Consider the following 20,038-nt stretch of genomic DNA (forward strand, 5'->3'; position numbering starts at 1 on the left):
CAGTACCGTTTTCACGTGGCAAACGTGAAAATGAGCATGTGTCAAACACATGCACGGGGGGCTTACATGACCAGCAGCAGGAAACCAAGTGCATGAGACAAGATGAGAATACCTAAATGTTACGTTGAGTGCCGCAAGCGGCCTGCCACATGCACAAAGAAGTCAAGACCAGCAACCACCTGAGGTAACTATCGCCAGTCGTGGGGTCAGCGTGGTGCAAACCTCCTTGACAAATGTAAAGATGAACAAAGACAGTGACGATCTTTCAGCGCAGATCAAGTGGATCTTGTGATCCTATGTCTGGACTGAAGCCCGTTCTCAAATGTTCTGGTCTGAGGCGCGGGGGAGTTACGCCGCTTAACGACACGATACAGTCGCATTGCATCACATAGTCGTGCTCCATGGCAGATCAGAGAGACACACACACACAGAGAGAGAGTATGTGTTGTGTGAACCATCTTTGCGTGGTAGTCAGAGCGCAGGTATCATGCATATTAATGCCAATTTTGCTACATGTAATTACTGCCTGTCTCTCACAGTACATGTATTCATTTTGTGTTCTGTAGAGCAACCATGGAGCCCACGGTACTATTCAAGCACTCACAAATGGAACAATTTTTGAGGCATCTACCATGACTGTCGTGGTGTTTGGTTTCTCTCGAGTACTCTGATGTAAACGTTAGTGCTTGAAGCGGACTGCTAGCCCAGAGGTCTGGCGAGCTAGCATGCAGCGGCGTCATGAGTGGCCTCATAACGAGATGGTGCTCTTTGCAGTAATAGTTTTATTCATACGCATCATCCACTTTGTTTAGACTGGCTATTTGAGAAGCATGTGATACTGTCCGCAAACACAGGTCAAGTGGTCGAAATATAAATAAGGGGGCATTCCTCCTCCTGATCTCAGTCCAGAATGAGTCCTCATCCTTATCACCATCACGCTTTTGACATCCTGAAGAGGTAGACAAACCACCTTCTGCATTCCATCAATCTCTCTTTTCAGTTCCACATTTCGACCATACCAAAATCAATATTCTTCTCAAGGTTATCCAGACGATCCCCTGGATTACCAAGATACCGACACCCAGTCACAATCCCAATTCCCGTCCCGAACCCAGAGAGCCATAATTCGCCCAGGATTCTCTCAAAATGCTGTTTCCAGCCTTCTTCGTCTCTCTCGTTTGTCTTATCATCATCGCATTGTGCGGTGATGAACGTGTCGGGGTCAGTATTCCTATTTGTTGTTGATCACTAACCTTGGACCCCTCCTTTTTGATCTTACTATGCCTCCTCGATGTGAAGCTCCTCCCCCAAGACTGACAAAGAGCCACTCCTGGACAGGTCCTTGCGGCCCCTTCCACGCAGCCCCCCAGCACCGGGGACTGCATTGAGGACAGCTTCTTCGGGTGCCTGGGCAGAAGCGGGTGCACTGGGCCGGATGACACAGCCTGCCTCTGCGCAAGCGTTGCCTACGAGAGCTGTGTCCGGGATCAAATCTTTGGGCACTGTCCTGACCGCTGCGGCGAGGCCGAGACGGTCCGGTGCAGCCTGTGCCACGCTTGTGACCGTGATCCGAGGTGTCCTGCATGAGGGAAGCAGACTCCCAAGCCTGGGAGTTTCAAGAAAACTAAAAGAAAAAAGCTGGGGGAAAAAAAAGGAAAAACTTCAGAGATAAGAGAAAAAAAAAGAAGGAGGAGTGTTATCGACGACCGACATGGTAGCGCATTTATAGAGGAATTTCTTGTTCTTGGATTTGAAGCAACCACAGAAGTATTGACCAGGACCAACACGGGGGTGCGATCAAAGTAGCGGTACAAATGGAAGCGATGATTATGCCAACCTTAATATTGCTGGTCCTAATGTGAGATCCGTTGTTTGCTCAAGAACAATAAGGATGACGTCTCTTCTCCTGGAAGTGATGATCCCCTATTCTCAGACACCTCAAGACGACGCCCTCGCCAGCCGCACATAACACTGCACCGGCTCGAGCGCGAACCTCTGCACGCCCTCGTACCCGCTCAGGCTCGCAGGACACCTGAGCAGCTCAAAGTGCCACACAATCAGGGCGAACTGGATCTTGAGCGCCTGCACGGCCAGCCTCTTGCCAAAGCAGCTGCGCGGGCCCAGCCCGAACGCCAGCTGCGGCCCAGCCATGGGATCGTAGACCTCGGCGCCGTTCTCGGCTGCGTCCCTCTTGAGCCAGCGCTCCGGCCTGAAGACAGCAATGTCCGCATCGTCCCACGTGCCCGTCAGCGCTTTCCCCTCGGCCCGCCGCGCCCCAGGCTTGCGCTCGTGGTCGCGCACCGGCATGTTGGGCGTCTTGTACCCCGCGCCCGTGGCCGGCATGAACACCTCTGTGCCCCGGGGGATGCGCCGCCCCAGCACCGTCGTGTCGACCTGCGCCTGGCGCACCACCATGGCGATCGTGTTGGCGTGGCGCTGCACCTCGTCGACGAGCGCGTCCAGATAGGGCGTCGTGCGGAACGCCGCGTCCAGCTCTGCGTGCGTCGGCGCACGGCCCTGCGCCGCCGCCGCCGCGGGCACCGCTGCGCGCAGGTCAGCTCGCAGCCGGGACTGCGCCTCTGGGTGGTCTGCGAGCAGCTTGACGCCCCATGATACCGTTGTGGCGCTTGTGTCGTAGCCTGCCGTCATGAACCCGAAGAACTCGTCGGCGATGGCCCGGCTGTGGTAGTCGGGGCGGCGGCCCTCGCGCGCAGCAAGGTCGCGCTCGCGGAGGAGTACGCTGTGCAGGGCGCTGCGGGGCGTGGTGCTGTCTTTTGACTCGATCAGGGCGATGTACTCGGCCGTCCGGTCTGCAATGTAGCTGTCCTTGATGGCCATGGCGTGTCGCATGTAGGGCAGCTTGCGGACTACCCACGAGGTGAGGCGGGGCGCGGGCGAGAGCTGAGAGTTGGTGACAGAGTCTGCGAGGGTCAGGATGGCGGAAAAGATGGCCGGCACTGGGGCCTCTTCGGGGAAGGGCATTGGGGTGTCAATGATGGCGCTACCGCTGCTGCTACTGCTGCTACTGCTGCTCCTGGTGGTGGTGCTGGCGGTGATCTGGGCTTCCTGTACCAAGGGCCTCTCCGTATCTCGCCACTGTTGCAAGGCTCCGAGCCGCAGGAACATGTTGCTCTCGGTTTCCTCGAGCCCAAAAGAGCTGGCAAAGATGGAGTCCAGCCCCAGGGCGGTTATGTCAGCGTGGGCAGCAAAGGGGCGGCCGGCGGCGAGGTCGCACTTGAGCTCCCAGACCTCGACCATCGAAATTGCAGCGTGGTAGACCTCGGGGGCGCTCACGGTGCTGATGAACGTCGGGCCCATGAGGTGATTGACGAGGGCACGGTTGCGCTTGAAGCGGTGGTCGGTCGAGAGGAAGTGCAACTGCTGTTGCGGCAGGATGCCGTCGATTAGGTCGCCGACGAAACGGCTGCGGTCAAACTCTCTCGTGCGCCGGAGCAGGATGTCCTGGACCTCGAGCGGGTCCGTCAACACGATCCACGGAGGCGACATGGGCTTGACAAAGACCTGGACGATGGGACTGCTGTGGCGCTCGTTGAGGGCACTGAGCCAGCACTGTTCGACGTTGTATCATTTGACATGGTTAGTACTTTGTCTTTGAGCGGAAAAGAGCCATCAAGCCTTTTGGCTTTGGAAAAGGAACCTAAGTACTCACAAAGATGCGCTTCGTGCGCAGGATATAGGCCATCATCTCGGGTACGTCCCCAAACAGCTTTTGAACGGCATCGTGGTTATACGGGATGCCCTCGATGGGTTTTGGAAGGATAGCACGGTAGAGGCCATACAGCGCGGCCATTGTGATGCCGAAGAGGAGCAAGAGAAATGTAGTGGCACCGCCAGACTTGGAGGTTGAGAGAACAGTGTCCATCATGATTATTTTGATGCTGCATCACTGAAGGAGAAGAGGGCAACATGACAGTAAGAGGGAAAACAAGACAGGCCAGCCTTAAGGGGGTGCCCAACGAAGGGGGCAACCCCCAAAGAAGGAGTAGGTAAACCTTATTTATTTGGGACGACGGGCCGATACGAAGAAGATGGACGGACAAGCTTGACATGCACATGGTTTGTGCTCGGCAGACCGACGACGAGAACAGGGCCATGAGCGCCAGGACGTGTTAATTGCTTTCCGTATATGCAAGAGTGGCTTGGCTTGCCAATTGCCTTGTGGGAACCCAGAAGGACGGGGGAAAAGGTGAAAACAGGAAGAAAATCCGTACAGAATCGTGTCCTCGCTGGGAAGGTGAGCCATGATCACTTGTTGGCGATGATATGTTGCCTCCCAAGAGGGGGAGAAACTCTGAAGTATAGTACTATACACACTGGCCTGATCAGCTGGAAACACTGAGTATTCAAGTAGTGATCCGTCGTGTGTATGGTGGCGCTCTGGACTCGGCATTTGGAATTAAACCCCCCCCCCCCCCCACCTCCGGGGCCTAGACACACGTTCTGTGCTTGCGATCTGCCCACTTTGTGCTTGGGAGGATGAGGACGATATGCAAAATGACTTCCAAGCCTCAAATCCAAAGTGTCATCGGCTTGATGAGTTTCTGACCCTGTGCCTAGTAGACCTCGTTGTATCATGTATGGTGCATAACTCCTTACGATTCAACCTCCTCTCAGAGACTGTATGCTTGGCCAACTTTTCGAATCCTTATACTCATTTTGCGCGCGCGCGCGCGAGAGAGAGAGAGAGAGAGGAAAAGAGAGAGAGAGGGAAAGAGAGCAGCAGCAACAGCAGATCAACCAACCCAATACTTGAAACAAAACCACTGCCGTCGTATCGTGGTGGCAGTCTGCACGGCTCCGGAGATTAAGAAAGCTAAGCAAAACGAACCCAGCCACACCTCGCAACGGAAAGTCCAAGGATGCAAATCCTTCGGGGTGGCACCTCGGCAGATATCTCTGTCCAAACCTCGCAAGAGGAAAGGGGAGGGGTTGGAGGAAATTACTGAATGCAGAAGACGCAGCGTCTCATCCATTTCACGCTTGTGGAGTTGGAAGTCCATGCTGAGTAATTTACATGCATATAATTAACCGCATGTAGTGGTTGAGGATGATGGTACTGCTGACGACCACTGTGGGCGTGTACTTGTATACAAATACTATAGATGATGGATGATGTTGCGGCGAGTCAGTCTTGCCCTGTTCTCTCATACGTAAGTAGAACCTCCATTCAAATATGAAGCAGCCATTGGAATGCTGTTAAGGTACATGTTGATTGTATTAATAGGTTTCGGTACGTGAGTATTTCAAAGGAACCGTGTTTAGGCTCGCAAAACAGGCCTGTGAGGAAGCGCAGGTCTTGAGTAGGTGAGAACATATTACAGTGCTTCCGAACACGCCGATCTCACCAACCCCTGTTTCTCGGCTTGATGTTAGGTATTATCTTATCCAAATCTTCAGCCGCGACCAGAGAGCCCCGACGCTGTAGTACATCTTCGTGTGTCGTCGTCGTCGTCGTCGGTCTACAGCCTCGTCCGCCTCGTCATATACTGCCGTCTAAGCATAGTCATCCTTGACGCGTCGAGAGCCGAGATCGTACGACCGTTGGCTCCTGACACTGCGATTTCGGCGCCAGCGGCGGCTCGAGCCCCGATCCGAGCTGCGAATGCCCAGGAAGAACAGCACCGTGGCGATGAGGAGTGCAGCCCATGCTCCCCAGCTAAATCCAAAGGCATATCGTCCGATCTCGACAGATCTGTTGTCGGCCCGGAAGGCATCCCGAGCCTTTACGAATGTCGCACTGGAAAATTTCGAGGTGTGAGCACATCTGCTGTGTATAAATGACCTCCAACACAAATAGGGCCCGCGGAACCTGATAGGAGTAAAAGAAGTCTGAAAAACCTCGACAAACGGGGAAAATGGAGAGGGGAGCATACGTCATTAGAGACACGGCGATGGTGTAGAAGAAGAGGGCGGTCAGAGACACCAAGCCGGAGATGGCCGAGCCCAGACGGCCGCAGCAGGCGAGGAAGCCTGTGAAGAAGGCACAGACGGAGAAGAAGAGCGACATAATGTAGAGGACCCAGCCGAACCGCCACATGTAGAAGTAGTAGGTCGAGGTCGTGTTGTTGCCGTGACCTCCTCCCAGTCCGCTGGGCACGCCGGATGCATTGCTATCCCAGGCATGACCAAACGGCATGGCGGCCGTGGCCTTTGTGCAGTCCAGATTGTCCTCACCACAGATGTAGAAGTAGGTCCACTGCGAGATGCTTTTGGCGCCCGTAATGCCTGATGTATCGGCCTGGAGGAAATATGTTTTGTCCAACGGGGTGGTGTGCTTCACGCCGGAGAGGATGACGAAGAAGAGCATGGTGATCGATCCGGCGAGGAAGATAAGGGCCACGAGGCCCAGCGACGGGTCTGCACCGGGTGTATCAGCATCTCGTGATCGCTGCGAGAGGAGAAGCAACAGGCAGAAGGGTGGGGTGGCACCTACGTCCGGCCATGATATCTCGAAGTGGTGGCTTTTTTCTCTAGAGTTCGCTAATTGTATTCAAGATGCGTCGTCGCCGTGCTGAGTCTGGTCAGCTTCTGGGAAGATAACAGAAGATCGAAAACGGGGAAGAAAAAAGAGACGTCTAGGGAGGTTATCCGAGCGAATCTTGAGCAAGAACAGAGGACGGGGTTTGTTGGACATACCCTCCATAAGAACTCCCAAGGTAGTGCAAGACAGAAGTGAGTGTCTTTCGGTGCTCTGACGGTTTGGGTCAAGAGCAGGCGGAATGTCTCACCGCTCGGGCGGTCGGGCTGGACTAGGCGATGGAGAAAAGGAGAAGCAAACGATCTAGGAGCTCGGATCGCAGAGCTGGGACCGGCGGGGGTTTTGCTGCAGGATGGCTTTGGAGATGATGATGTCGAGCTGTTGTTTTGCTGTATGATGCACGCCAAAGAAAACAATACTGATTACAGGTCAGATAATATGGCGCAAAGGTGTGTGTGTGTGTGTGTTGTGTGTGTGTGTGAAGAGGGTAGGACAGACGACTGCAGGAGGGGTCAAGCCAACTTTTTACCCCGGTTCCAGAGAGGCTGCATCCGAACGAGAAAGTGCCCGTGATTATTGGGAGAGGGAAAAAAATAAACCAGGAATAATAATAATAATAATACTGATTGCTTCGATTTCCCTACTGTAGTAACATGACGACAGTGGGAAACTTGGTTCGCAGGGACCCAGAGCCCACATTGCCCGGCTGCTAAACCGCCCAAGGCATAGCGCTGTCGAGCCTAAACCGGGACCATACACACGCCAAAGCACTGCAAAATGGTAGCGGGAATACTATGGTAAAAGCAGCCGAGCAGCTGCCAAAGGCGTGAAGAAAGTTTAAAGATGCTCAGGCCCCCCTGCGAGGACCCTGACAGGCTGACGTCATGGAAAGGGCCACTTGACCTGGGCTCTTAGCTCCACTATTGCATCGACTTCACAGTACAACGGCTTTTCCACCTGCACAAAAGCACCATACCTGGCCCGAGGAGATACTGTACATACCTCTGAAAATGGTACGACGATTATGTACCACTAGTGCTCGGAACCTTCGGACCAAATAACCATTTCCTAAGATTACTATGTAGGAGGGAGAAAAAATCACACCTTTTATACTATCCAACATACTACTCACTCAACTTACACGATAGAGATGGCGTGTAGGCAAATACTACGTCGTCGATTCGACTTCGTCTCCACTACCTACTTAAGCACTCCCACAGGCCTAAGCCGCCCAGTGACGGCGATGCCACAAATGCATTGTGCTAGTCTCATCGTCATCATCATACCATACACAATCGTGAGTTCTATTCGGGGTAGTACCATATTATAGCAAGTAAACAATACATTGGGGTGCACAGTACTGCTTCCACCACGCGCGCAAGGCCCAGTGATGTTGCACCATGCCATTCCCGGGCCGAGGCTGAAAAAAAGCCGCCCAGCCTCTGCTTAACATCCCGGCCCAGGGTATACGAAGTGGTGCTCGACACCACCGGAAGGACCTGCTGTTGTAGGCAGTTCGGACTTGGAGAGTATTCCTGGTGAGAGAGAAGATGGAGAAAAGAAGAATGCCTCACACCTCGGCTAGCAACCCTGTTTTCAAGACAAGTTTTCCAAGTCCTGAAGGATTGTCCTGGACAACATCCCTTGCTTCCCACCTCGGCGAAACCTCTTCATCATCATTCCCCGGTATAGATTGTGACGGCCATGTCGTTTTTTACGGCCCACTGGGAGACGCTCTCCAGCAAGAAGACATGCTTGTCGGCTCAGAATCAGATGCGTGGGGGGAGAGAGGGAGAGAGAGAGAGAGAGAGAGAGAGAGAGAGAGAGGAAGATGGAGGGAGTTACATAAGATGCAGCCAGTGTTGGAAGACTAGCGATTGCCGTCTTTCCACGAGATTTCATCTGCTTTTGTCTGGGATTATTCTTAGGACATGAGAGGACAGACTCATATGGATCGACAGATTTAAGCATCTGGGGTTTTTTTTTAACAGCAATGGACTGTCAGATCTTTGTCCTGCAAACACCTGTTCTTCAAAGATGCACGCACTTTTCAGGGACGGAGCGCGGCTGGCATGTTTTCATGGCGCGGCGAAAGTTGAGGTTGGCACATAAAATGATGGGCTGCCCTCCCCCCAACCACCCCTCTTTCCTTTCACAAAGCACCTATTCTGGTCAATCAAGACCATTTGCTATCGTTGGATTTAAAGAATGACTATGACCGTGGTAGTTTCTGCCTGTGTGGAAAACTGGGATCGGCCACAAGCAAGGGAGGCCCCGCCCCTTGATATCATCTGGGCGCCCTGGGGAATGTTGCCATCCGCACAAAAACATCCCTTGCCCTGGACTTTGTGCGTGTCCTTCTCGCGTACAAAATACCGACGACTGTCTGGTTTAATTATGACTTGCCCAGGGACGTTTCCAAACCCTGACATGACCTTCCTTCTTGGGCCCAAAAGCCAGACTTTGTGCCTTTTGTCTCTCCTGGCTCAAACCCTCCCCCCTCTCACGACCATAGAAGAGAGAGAGCGAGAGAGAGAGGAGAGATAATAAAAACACTGCAAAATCAAAGAACAATGTCTAACCAGCGCCAGTCCGGGACGTGGGTGTTCTTCATCCTGCTCGCCGTAGCGCTGCTCTGCGCCATCACCAGCCACCGTCGTCTCCTCCCCTTCCCCGAACCCGACGAAAACCTCGACGGATCCCGCGGTGCGTCACTCGCTTATACACATGACTCTTACGACGATGGCGAGCCGTACGTCCCAGCCCCCAAGGCCACTGCCAAGGTGCACAAGGCTGACAAGCCTGGCAAAATCGACATCCCTGGCAAAACCGACCGGCCTGGCAAAATCGACACGCCTGTCAAAATAGACAGGCCCGTTAAACTAGATAAGCCTGTTAAGATAGACAAGCCTGGCAAGATTGATAGGCCTGACAACATCAACAAGCCTGGCAAGACTGATAGGCTTGACAACATTGACAAGGTTGGCAAAATCGACAAGCCTGACAAAATCGACAAGCCCGGCAAGATTGACAAGCCCGGCAACACTGAGAAGACTGACAAGGTCGACAAGGCCGAAAAGCCAGGCAATGGAGTTGGAGTTGACGAGGAGAAGAAGAAAAAGGACGGTGATAAGGGAAAGAAGGAGGGGCATGAGGGCGACGAGGGCGAGTCGCTGCTCATCAGCGCGTCCACCAATATCGGGACGAGCTTGTCGAGGATCCGCGCCGCGATGATGAAGGCTCATGTACAAATACTCGAGGACTAAGCTCAGGCGTAGGCACCATGAGAGGAGGAAAGGGTATCAAGGTATTTACCATCGGTCTCTCTGAGTTGCATTGTCTCTGTGTGCAGCGCCTAAGTTGATGCCCGGCAGGATTGAGTAGCACATATGGAAAATACATACGAGGTCTCAAGCAACAAGTGCTGATGTTCGGTGCCTATCACCCCCAATTCATACTCAGGGTTCACAGATGATTATGTGTGTATGTAAAAACAACGTCCTCTATCGCCCAAATTGTTCAGTCACTCGACTGTGGGACAAGTTGATCGCTGGGGAGTGCGAATTAAGATATGGTGAAAACGAAAAAGAGCTTTTCGTCATGACAAAATGCCCTCAAGTTTGGGACTCATGAAGTTTTCAAGGTACTCTCAATATTCTAAATCGGTCACTGTGACGAATCCCTTATTTCGTCCACACGAGCCGCTTCTGCATCACTCACCCCTCTTATGTATGCCATTGACTGGGCCCAAAGGAAGAACTCGGGAGGTCCGCCAACACGATGAGTGGAACCTGGTGTTTCCTCATCAGGAAGCCTATAAAGCACAGCTCTAAACGCAGCGTGCAGACCATCATAAATCAGGGGATACAAGAGTCTCAAAGTCCGTGTCGTGACATGATCGGACCAAGAGAAACTCTCACCTGTGTCAATCCAAACAACTCTTTCTGCAGCGAACTAGTTGCGGAGTATAATTCTCGTTACTTTGATCTTCTTCTCCAAAGGATACGTAGAAGGCCTTGCGACGTGCTCAAAGGAACAAAAGGTGGATTTGTTTTGTAGCAAGACCCCCCCCCCCCATCACTTGATGCAAACCCAACACCCAAACGATCAATCCAATCATCATTAATCTCCCGTCTCCATACTACACAAAATATGCACTTCAAACTTAGGAAGACTTGTCACCAGTACTTGGATGATACAATTCCATCGTAAATGCGCAAGCATTTTCTTTTCGGACCCACAGGGCTCCAGCTGAACGACTATGTAGCCGGGCGACCACCAACGAATAAATCTCCACCTGTTTGCCTTGACATGGCACCTTATCCTGCTCACGCAGTTGAGTCTAAATCTAGATGGGGCAAAGGGCAATAGTCCCATGCACCAGTCTCTGAGTCTAGATAAGTTCGGGCTAATCATTTGGGTCCCGTTCGCCGGGGCTCAGCTGTGCCGCTGCTATATGTGGCGTCAGCAAGGCGTCTTGATGCAATTGATGAAATGCAGACGAGTGGGTGGCTGGGCATGCAGGCATATCTTTGGGCAGTTGGTTTCCGGGCAAAATAACGACCGCCAAGTGCTCTCGCACACTGACTACTTAATTATGCCTATGACTTCTTTCTCCACAGTTAGGCTCTTGTTATGACATAATATTCGACCTATATGGTCAAGCTCTTTCCGCCTGATATGCAGAGGGAGGATCCAGAAAGCCTCGTTGTTCGCAGCAATGCTGTGGTCCAGAACTACAGCAGACTCATGCATGCTGCTGACGTGGCGAAGAGGGACAAGGGTCGATCTATTGCTGTCAGCCTACGAGCAGATTGACAGGTCATTAAACTACAGAAGGGGGGGGGGGGGAAAGGAAGAGTGGAGAGGGGGAGGGGGAGGGGGGAGAAAAGATTCAATCGACGTCCATCATCATGACTACCTTTGTTACTTTGCTCTGTATTTGTCGAGCCCAACGGCTATCTGGCTTGACAACGAAGGAGGACGACATCACAGCCCTCACAGCAGACGTATGTACTGGTGCACGATAACTAATTCCAGGACACATCCACCAACCTGCGTAGTGAGAGCGTTCTAAAGTTTCCCCCGGACGCTTACAGAACATCTTGACTTCCTCCGAAATTTTCTCAGCCTGTCCCTGTGACGACCCATCTACAATCTCGCTAGTCAGACTTTCTCAAAGTTAGATGTTCTCTTATACTCCTTCTCCATGGCATCGAAGCGCGCCTCAGCCGCCTTCTTTCTCTGGCGCCAGCCCACGGGCGTCTCGATTCTTTGATCCTTGACCGACGGCGTGACTTGCTGGCGACGTTTACCATGCTGCTCGAACAGATACGCCGGGAGCTTGTCGGCGGCGTCGGCATTGCTCGCCATCCCATGCTTGCCCTGACCGTCCCCCATATGCCATGCCTGCACAGTCAAGTGGACATCATCAACATGACTGGCAAGTTCCTCGCCAGTCTGGTACACCTTGCGGTGCATGTCTTGCCCGCCGCCCACAGACTCTTCATACGCGCCCCACAAGCATGTGAAGTCGCCTTGCGCCGCTTTGCAGTGAACCTTGTGGAGATGCCTCTTGAGAGTGTCGAAATTCATCAGCTCTACTGGGCACCCCTCCCACTCGCAGAGGAACTTGGAAAACCTCGGCTGCAGGCTGTCGTATACCCCACGTACTGAAGAAGAGGCTTTGGTAGTCTTCAATGACTTCTCGCGGACGCGAAGATGTAACTCTCGGGTTGGCTTGCCATTCGCCTTGTGCATTTCATCCTGTTTCTTCGCTTTGGCCTCCTCCTCCTCCTTGGCCAGTCTATACCGTAATTGCTGGCTACGAGGTCGTCTAGCTGGTGACGAGGCAGGGTCAATCTTTCCTTTGGTAGAGCTGTCAGTAAGCCGCCGTTTGTTATCAGGAGCCGACACCGCAAGAGCCAATGAGGAGCAACATGGCAGTGGTGGAGATGGCTCTCTGCCTCTCCTCTTGCTTGAGGGGCCCAACGGTGTTGTTTCCTTAAGTGGAGCGCTCGTCACATAGCTCGAGAAATTCACTGTAATAGAATCTTCAATATGGGTGTTCATCTCCTCGGACAAGGGGCTTGTTGCGATGGATTCTGAAGAGAGTTCCTGACTGTTATCTTGCTGAGCTTCTGGTCCTGGCGAGGGGACTCGTCATTCTCTTCCTGCGGGATCTCTGGCTTCCGCTCTTTCGTCTTACTCATACACTTCTTCCGGGTCTGGCAAGATCGTGGGATCTTTCCTACCTGAAGATCATCTGGCTTTCCCTTCATCTTGCGCGAAGGTGCTTTTTGGTTTTGACGAGAGATGAAATCCCCTTCTCTACCTTTGCACTCTCCGATTTTCGCATAATGCGCGCTGCCTTTCTCGCGGCATCCATGCTGTTAGCTCCAGGCGGCAGGGAATCCCAAGAGAAAGCACGAGCTTTCCTTCCCGACGCTTACCATGAATGCTCTCTAGGCCCGCGAGGAGGGTATGATCGAGCTCGTCATCGATGCGCCGCTTGAAGTCCTCGGAAGTGCCTTGCTTCTCTGATTTCTTGCGAGCACGGCTGAAAACGTCCCAACCACGGCCACGAGCTTCGAGCTCGCGAGCTGAAGTGACATCTCGAAAATTGTGCGCTTTGTTTTTGTGGTAACGCCTTTGAAGACCCAGAAGTTCTGCTGTGGTCAACCTGAAGAACGGGGGGTTGGAGGACTGGGCTGTATCTTCCTGCTTCTTCTGCGAAGATGGACCTTCCTGGGCACCAGAAGATAGCTGTGAATGAACCTGAAGAGTGATCACTTCAAGATTAGCATTGACAGCAGCATGATGATTCTGAACTGGAGTATTGGAGCTAATGAAGCTTTCACTTGCATTTTGGCGACAAGGCAAGAAGCTTGAAGTGAGCTGCTTACATTGAGCTGCGGCACTGGGGCCAATTGGTGACATTCTGGCCTTGGGAGTGTGGGAAGGCCCTTGCTCAGCCCATGATGGTGCTACAAGTTGACGGAACTTGACCTGTCTTCTCGAGTATTGTTGGTTGTGTGGTACTCTATATACTTGTTGATATCCTTGTGACTGTCCCTGTTGCGATGAGGATGAATTGGTCTGTCGAGAGGAGTATGGGTTAGCTTGTCGAGATAAGGATTGCGATGCAGACCGCCATCGTGGCTGGGGTTGGCTCATCGTGAACACTGTTTTTCCAGTTGTCAGGACCTGGGCATGAATCAGTTCTAATAACTCCAATATAGATAGTCAACAGCGGATGATTGATTGTTGATAGGGACTCAGGATTAGGAATTGGAGATGTGAATTACCTTGATCTCTTTGCTGTGTGCGATGTATCAGCAGGCTTGAGGTTGGGAGCAAGTTGAATACAACTCAGGCCAACACAATAATTTAATAATCACTTTACCTAAATCTGGGACTCTCCTGGACCTGGGCAGAATCCAGGTGCGTCCAGATTCAGCGAGTTTGCTGAAAATCAGCCCAATGCGGTCAAGACAGACTTCAGGTGAAATATCGCAAGTTCATTCAATTGAACGAGTCACATATTATTCCAGTGTATTCATAGCATTTTGATTAACAATCCTGCTTGTTTCCATCATCTTCTTACCATCCACAGAATGGAGGGTCCTTATATCAGCTGTCGAAACTCCCTTAGCAATCTCACCCAGCACACTCAACAATTAAGGAACTAATGGTTTCAAAGAGTAAAAAATGGTTCATATCCGCTTTAATTCCTTACTATGATCAAATTCTCGAGAGATAACACCACCATAGTACTTCGAGAAAGGCCATCCCACCATTGCATGTGCAGCTGGTCATTTCTAGTAAACTGGTCAAAGAGTAAAACAGCCATATCCACCCTGACAAATTCGAATAAATATTTATTCTAACACTAATTAAGAATGTAAGATAAGGCACTGATTGATACTAAAGAGTTCACCGGCCACAGACGGACGGTTAGCCTCCAAGACATGGCTACAAAAGCTGGCGGTCGACATTTCAGGTCCCGAGGACACCCAGGCAGCCAGCCAGCCATCCAACCTTAAACTTGAATCACACAGAAAATGTGCATGAGAAGGTTTAATTTCGGTCAGGCCAGAATGACATGTAAGCTGTTGTTGCCTTTCCCCCCGAAATTCGTGACCTTGATGCTGACGCCCCCCTGCCCAGGTGCCCGACTCAACGAGGGGCTGCATCAATCCTCATATTCTCCAAGTCAATTCTGTCAATGTCACTTAACTTTGGTTGCCTTCTCTTAAATCTAAATTATCTTCCTGTACAGGTTCATCGGGCTCTGACACATTAAAGGTGTCTCACACAGTCACGATGACTGTTCATTGGCCAGGCGCGCGCGTACAATGAGGCTGAGCTCCAATGTGACGCATTTACGACCCCAGGCGGCCTGGAAAATCCTTGAACATGCTTTATGTTCGAGGTGATCCGTCGGTTCTACGGCACCTCTCAGCTTGCCATGGGGTCTTACAAGCTCCCTGCGACGTCCGCATGCAGGTTGTCCGTGAGACTTGGCCCCGTCAGCCTAGCGCCCACTTTGACAGATGCAATTGATAGCTCAGCAGACCAGACATTCTATCGTCTTGAAACGCGTCATCTGAGACTGTGTGAAACGTGACACTTCTCATCTTGTCGGACCTGGCAACGTCATGAGAACATCTCGTAGCCTAGGCTCGTGTGTTTCGACCACGGTTGCGAATCTCACGTGTCAACATACTCCTGTGCTCTTTTCTATGACAATAACATACAACCTGAGTAATCTTACTGATCTCGGAAGAAATCTAAAGCGTTCTACTTCCCACTCGTTCTCAAGAGCTATCTGAATCATGGCCTTTAAAAAGTCAATTTGATGTAAGAATGGCTTTCGAAAAATAAGAGACCCTACATTTGTGAATGAATGTAGTGCTACGAGTACTGAGACTCAATGTTGTATCCGTCACAGTATATTGCAGGTAGTAGGCAAGTGAGAGCAGTTCTACAGGAATTAAACAGATGTAGACAGTGACTTAGATGTAATCGCGTTTAGGATAACTCACCTATCGCCAGTTCCGGTGTCCTTCACTGCGACAGTGAAAGTTCTTGCATAGCTACCAGCCCATAAGGTACGTCAGTTTACCAATGCTCACGTTAGCAAAGATATGGACAGAACGATAGGAAACCGGACCATCAGACACAAACACATATGATCAAATTTTGGCCTCCACAGGACTTCAACTTCCACTCTGCCGGCCGTAAAACTTGCGCACAGCACAAGGGTGAACCCAAGCTAATCGAATGATGGCACAAAAAGGATTATGAGAAAATGGTGCAACGAAAGGTTGTGCTGATAGGAAGGATAGAGCACTTCAAGACTTTGTCGTTCTTCTCCTCGCGAAGATCTATGTACGATGCATCAGAACAACAGTTGAGTCTACCAAGAGCCCTCCATTACGGAGGGATATGTTGTGGTAGGTAATCCATACTCTACGCCATAAGCTTTCCGACTCTTCATGTTCATGCGCGAGTCGCGTCGCCAGCGATCCGTATATGCGCACTGCCCAGGTGGCGAGATTCACAAGAAAACCTTGACCCTGCCGGGTTTCTCTGATCAAGAATAATAGGACAGGTCTGCAGGCTAGCTGGACAGTTGCTCATCTGACCAGACTTTCCGGCCTGATTAAGGTATACAAGCTGCTTTAGTATTACACCACCGGAAGACCTGATGAGAAGAGAAGCGAGCGAGTGCCAAAGGATTCATGCCATCCCAAGAAACGTTGAGTGATCTCACCACAATCATAGCACAAATAATGGAATACAACTGAACCCACAAAAATTAAATACTGGAAGCAAGTTTCCACCCGAAAAACAATAAAACCTCAACAGCAAAATGGAAAGAAGTGTCCGAGGCAAGGATCGAACTTGCGACCTTCGCATGAAGTATCATACTCAACACAACCCTATTTGGCTGGGTGTATAAGAGCGACGCGCTAACCACTGCGCTACACGGACATGCACTTTTTTCAGATTAGAAGCACGTCAAATTTTGACAAATGATAACCCTGAGACTGAACAGAAGATTCAGGAAACTCTCAGCAACATTTCATAGTTGCAATACAGAATAGACCATTCTATGTTCCGTTACCATAATCTTACTTTAAGTTTTTCATAGATATCTCCATATGATCTTTATGATTGTTTCCCTGCGAAGCCTTAGTGGGTTCAGACAGGAGAGTATTCGTAGTTGAGCTCATCAACCCATGCTGCTGGTAGATTTTGCCATGTTGGCAGCAGCGAGAGACGGCTCGATAGCTGCAGCTAGTCTATTGCCATCACAAGCTCAGATTTGCCAGGGCAGTGCGCGTCAAAGATACTGGGCCTGAACGGGAACTATCAATACTTCATGACCATGAGGCAGTCGTGATGTTGATTCAGCCAGGCAGCCGCTGTGCCAGTTGACAGCGTGATAAGGACACGAGTTAGCGCACAGAAGGATGACAAGGGCAATTGGTGTTGGCCAACTTAATGAGTGGCACAGCACCAGAAGGCTGACGGGACAAGAATCATGCGCCGGCGAGTATTGTCATGACACCACAATCCAGCTCATTGAATTTTGTACTGTTGTCTAACCCAATGTCACCTTCACTCAGCAGGAATGATCGCAGACAGTCACCAACTCTAGATTGCTCTATTCAAGCATATTACACAACTTCCTGAGCTATACTACCGAATCTTGTATAGGCAGTAGAAGATAATCAGAAAGGTTTACTGAGGAAAGGGATAACACCTGGCTTCAGGGTTTTGCTTTTACAACCACTAAGTTCTGTCTGGATGGTCAGATAGGCGGAGTTAAGAAGCGTGGAGATTGAGTCGCCACCAGTCAAATTCTGACCTGAGTAGCAACACCTGGGATCCCCGCGACCATCCAGGCTCTTTTTCTCCCCATCCTACGTCTCGTTCGACATGTCATCTTATCGACCTCCAACCACCTCCCTTGCCATACGAATATATCAAGATGAAGATTTTGCATCACTGAACCGCCGCCCAGCATACTTCCTTCATCGGAACCCTGGGACAACTTTCACGTCGTTGGCGTCTGACCAATGGTCTTACATGATTACAGCCCCACAGTGCAACGCTAACCAGCACCATGCAAGTTATGAAACCTTGGTGCCTTTCCATGACCACAGTCAGAAGAATAAAGGATTGATTGTTTGTTTCTCAGGCTGCCTCTGCACAATTGAAAGCAGGGGGAATACCATTTAGCAATCTGGTTAAATGAGTTGGGTTAACGCAGAGATGATGGAATGGGAAAGACGGATGAAAGGGGAGGAGGGAGTGCGCTCTGAAAACGACGAAGGAGCGCTTAGACATGGATGAAGAAATAGGAAGGACATGGCCAGGACTGCCGTCTGGAAAGCTTTCATACAATCTGGAGGCTCCCGCACACATTCGATCAGAATGAACTTCTGTGTTCCGACTGGAGCAGCTATCGAATGCCGCACAAATTCATGCGTGCAAATCTCACAATCTGCTTCTGAACAACGGGAGAAGAGCAACCTGGACTAAGAAACTTGGAAAGGAAGGAAAGGAGGACCAGAAAAAGGAAAGGACATTGTCACCAGGCTGAGGGAAACGCTAGAAAGTTGGAGACAAATTGATCAGAAGAGAATAGAAGGTACGATGATAATATCTGTACCTTTCCCTAGCGTCGCACTTGATAATAGGACTGGTAATTATCGCCCTGAGGGTCTTTCGAATCGGGCTGGGGAGAATAAGCAAAAGCATGTTGCTGCGTGTTGTAAAATCGCTGAGAACCATCCGCAGAACCAGGAGCGTAGGCAGTCGAGTACCCAGAGGCCGAGTGTTGATAGCCTTGGGATGATCGTTGTCCCGTACGGTAGCCTACCATGGCGTCCTGGGTGTTGGCATGACTAGGCGAGGGCATTTGTTGCTCTTCAGTCTGTTCCTGAAAGGCTGGCCCTCTGGAAGAAGATACCGACACGTTGTGGCTCCCTTCGCTTGGCTGATAAGCGAAAGATGATGGTGGATATTGATCAGTGCTCCGCTGGGAACGCTGGCGAACATGTATTTGTGTAGTCTGTGCCATGGACCATCTTTCGCCAGCCCAGTATTGCGCTCCATCTTCTCTGTTACTTGATGAGGTGCCGGGTGCTGGCATCTGCGCGGATTGGACCGGATTTGTCGTGCTGGCGATGCTTTGATACTGGTGGGGCTGTCGACCAAGGCTCTGTGTACTGGATCCCCGCGAGTCGCCTCTGTAATTATCAAGCGAACTGCTAGTATCTGCAGTCAGCTTAGAGTACATGCTGTTGGTCTCTTGCTAGAAGTATACTAACATTGAACGGGGCGGCGAGCCCACCTGTATCTCCATCGAGTCGGACATTGACTGCGTTGTCTGCTCTGGAGATGTCGTGAAGGTGGCTTCGTGGGTAGCAGCCCCGTAGATCAGAGGATCAGAGTTTGCTTGATGTTTGGACTTTCCAGAGGGTTCCGCAAACTTCTTAAGGTGGCCACCAATTCCACTGAAGTTGATGTTGTCGTAATCGCTCTGCTGTGGCTGAGCCGATTGATTCCGTGTTAGGTTATCGGTTGTATAGTTCTGGTCTGAACCTCCGCGACGCGAGCTGGACCGGGTATAACAGGTGGCACCAACCTGGTAGCTAGCGCTGGTAGGACTTGAAAGATAAGCATAGCCAGTTGAACCCTGACTTTGTCCGGACGAGGTAATCACAGGAGCCTGCGTCGCCATGGGGTCCGAAGAGGCCATACCCTGGGTCGACCACATCGACGAGCCGCCATATGATTCAGATTTGTGATGATCAATCGATGTAGGACCCTGTTGAAGTGCATCATAGGAAGCGGAACCCTCATAGTGCGGCGTAATATACCTGTCAGCACCAACCCCGACATAAGTCCTATTGGCATCGTGATCAGTTGAGGACCTCTGATGGGAAGCATGGCGCCTGGATCGGCCCTCTTTGTTTCTGTTAGGAGGCATATTACAATTCAAGAGATATTTCCGAAGATGCCAGATACAAGTGGGAGGAGGAAACTGTGAGCCACTCCAGCTCGAGGCGGACGAAGCCTTTATATAGTCAGGAGACACACCCCACGATGCCCCGCAAAAGAAAAAGGGTCGGCCCGCAGCTGACACTGGGAGAAAAAGAATCGAGAGGCGGGGGCGGGAGAGGGCAAGCAAGGAGAGGGAAGTGGCGGGACCCCCAAAGCAGGCGGCTCTGCTGCCACTTTAAGAAGGCTGCGTTCCTTAGATGACACCACGCATGCCCTCTTCGTACACTGAGCCTATCACATGAGGGCCCTTGCCATGCAGCTCTCCATCGGCACGTAACCCTTCAGCCGGCCACTAAGCACACGTCTTCTCAGCCAAGGAGAAGAGGTTACTAATCAAGTGATGCCAGGTCGAGGGCGAGCCTGAATTATCTTTCTGGAAACGTCGCAAGCCCGTTCTGCACAATAGATCTTTGGACTCGCCTGCTCCTATTTTGAGTTAGGCATTGATGTAACCTG

General features: G+C 51.3%; 5 protein-coding genes and 1 non-coding gene across 6 annotated transcripts; 1 reads left to right on the forward strand and 5 right to left on the reverse strand.

Annotated features, from left to right (window-relative positions):
- Window positions 1-1,938: 1,938 nt before the first annotated feature.
- Window positions 1,939-3,883, reverse strand: M406DRAFT_251478 (cytochrome P450 monooxygenase; the record flags this gene model as incomplete). The annotated part of the gene is made up of 3 exons (XM_040916766.1): window positions 1,939-3,019; window positions 3,098-3,570; window positions 3,671-3,883. The coding sequence occupies 3 exons, from the start codon at window positions 3,881-3,883 to the stop codon at window positions 1,939-1,941; spliced, it is 1,767 nt and encodes a 588-aa protein (XP_040779581.1).
- A 1,330-nt stretch (window positions 3,884-5,213) lies between these two features.
- On the reverse strand, window positions 5,214-6,222 carry M406DRAFT_354943 (uncharacterized protein). Its single transcript, XM_040923039.1, has 2 exons — window positions 5,895-6,222; window positions 5,214-5,758 (listed from the first exon to the last, which is right to left on the reverse strand). Exons 1-2 carry the CDS (start codon window positions 6,155-6,157, stop codon window positions 5,515-5,517), a joined length of 507 nt encoding a protein of 168 aa, XP_040779582.1. The 5' UTR covers window positions 6,158-6,222; the 3' UTR covers window positions 5,214-5,514.
- Window positions 6,223-9,072: 2,850 nt separating this feature from the next.
- Window positions 9,073-9,765, forward strand: M406DRAFT_71610 (uncharacterized protein; the record flags this gene model as incomplete). The annotated part of the gene is made up of 1 exon (XM_040925482.1): window positions 9,073-9,765. One exon carries the CDS (start codon window positions 9,073-9,075, stop codon window positions 9,763-9,765), a length of 693 nt encoding a protein of 230 aa, XP_040779583.1.
- Window positions 9,766-11,665: 1,900 nt separating this feature from the next.
- Window positions 11,666-13,438, reverse strand: M406DRAFT_327050 (uncharacterized protein; the record flags this gene model as incomplete). Its single annotated transcript, XM_040920163.1, has 4 exons — window positions 11,666-12,319; window positions 12,622-12,794; window positions 12,952-13,329; window positions 13,405-13,438. The coding sequence occupies 4 exons, from the start codon at window positions 13,436-13,438 to the stop codon at window positions 11,666-11,668; spliced, it is 1,239 nt and encodes a 412-aa protein (XP_040779584.1).
- Window positions 13,439-16,387: 2,949 nt separating this feature from the next.
- Window positions 16,388-16,498, reverse strand: M406DRAFT_t33. The gene has a single exon. It is a non-coding gene; the product is annotated as a tRNA-Ile (tRNA).
- A 1,179-nt stretch (window positions 16,499-17,677) lies between these two features.
- M406DRAFT_354944 (uncharacterized protein) lies at window positions 17,678-19,504 on the reverse strand. Its single transcript, XM_040923040.1, has 3 exons — window positions 19,164-19,504; window positions 18,847-19,067; window positions 17,678-18,783 (listed from the first exon to the last, which is right to left on the reverse strand). Exons 1-3 carry the CDS (start codon window positions 19,293-19,295, stop codon window positions 18,192-18,194), a joined length of 945 nt encoding a protein of 314 aa, XP_040779585.1. The 5' UTR covers window positions 19,296-19,504; the 3' UTR covers window positions 17,678-18,191.
- Between the last annotated feature and the right edge of the window lie 534 nt (window positions 19,505-20,038).

The sequence above is a fragment of the Cryphonectria parasitica genome (assembly GCF_011745365.1).
Source record: "Cryphonectria parasitica EP155 unplaced genomic scaffold M406scaffold_2, whole genome shotgun sequence".
NCBI lineage: Eukaryota > Fungi > Ascomycota > Sordariomycetes > Diaporthales > Cryphonectriaceae > Cryphonectria > Cryphonectria parasitica.

Bases quoted from the DNA above. Each gene is read 5' to 3' on its own strand.
- M406DRAFT_354943 (XM_040923039.1), bottom strand. From the start codon at position 6,157: ATGCCGTTTGGTCATGCCTGGGATAGCAATGCATCCGGCGTGCCCAGC. The intron at 5,759-5,894 runs GTATGCTCCCCT...GAAATTTTCCAG, and splicing joins ATCGCCGTGTCTCTAATGAC to TGCGACATTCGTAAAGGCTC.
- M406DRAFT_354944 (XM_040923040.1), bottom strand. From the start codon at position 19,295: ATGTGGTCGACCCAGGGTATGGCCTCTTCGGACCCCATGGCGACGCAG. The intron at 19,068-19,163 runs GTTGGTGCCACC...CAATCGGCTCAG, and splicing joins CTACCAGCGCTAGCTACCAG to CCACAGCAGAGCGATTACGA. The intron at 18,784-18,846 runs GTTAGTATACTT...AGATACTAGCAG, and splicing joins GGCTCGCCGCCCCGTTCAAT to TTCGCTTGATAATTACAGAG.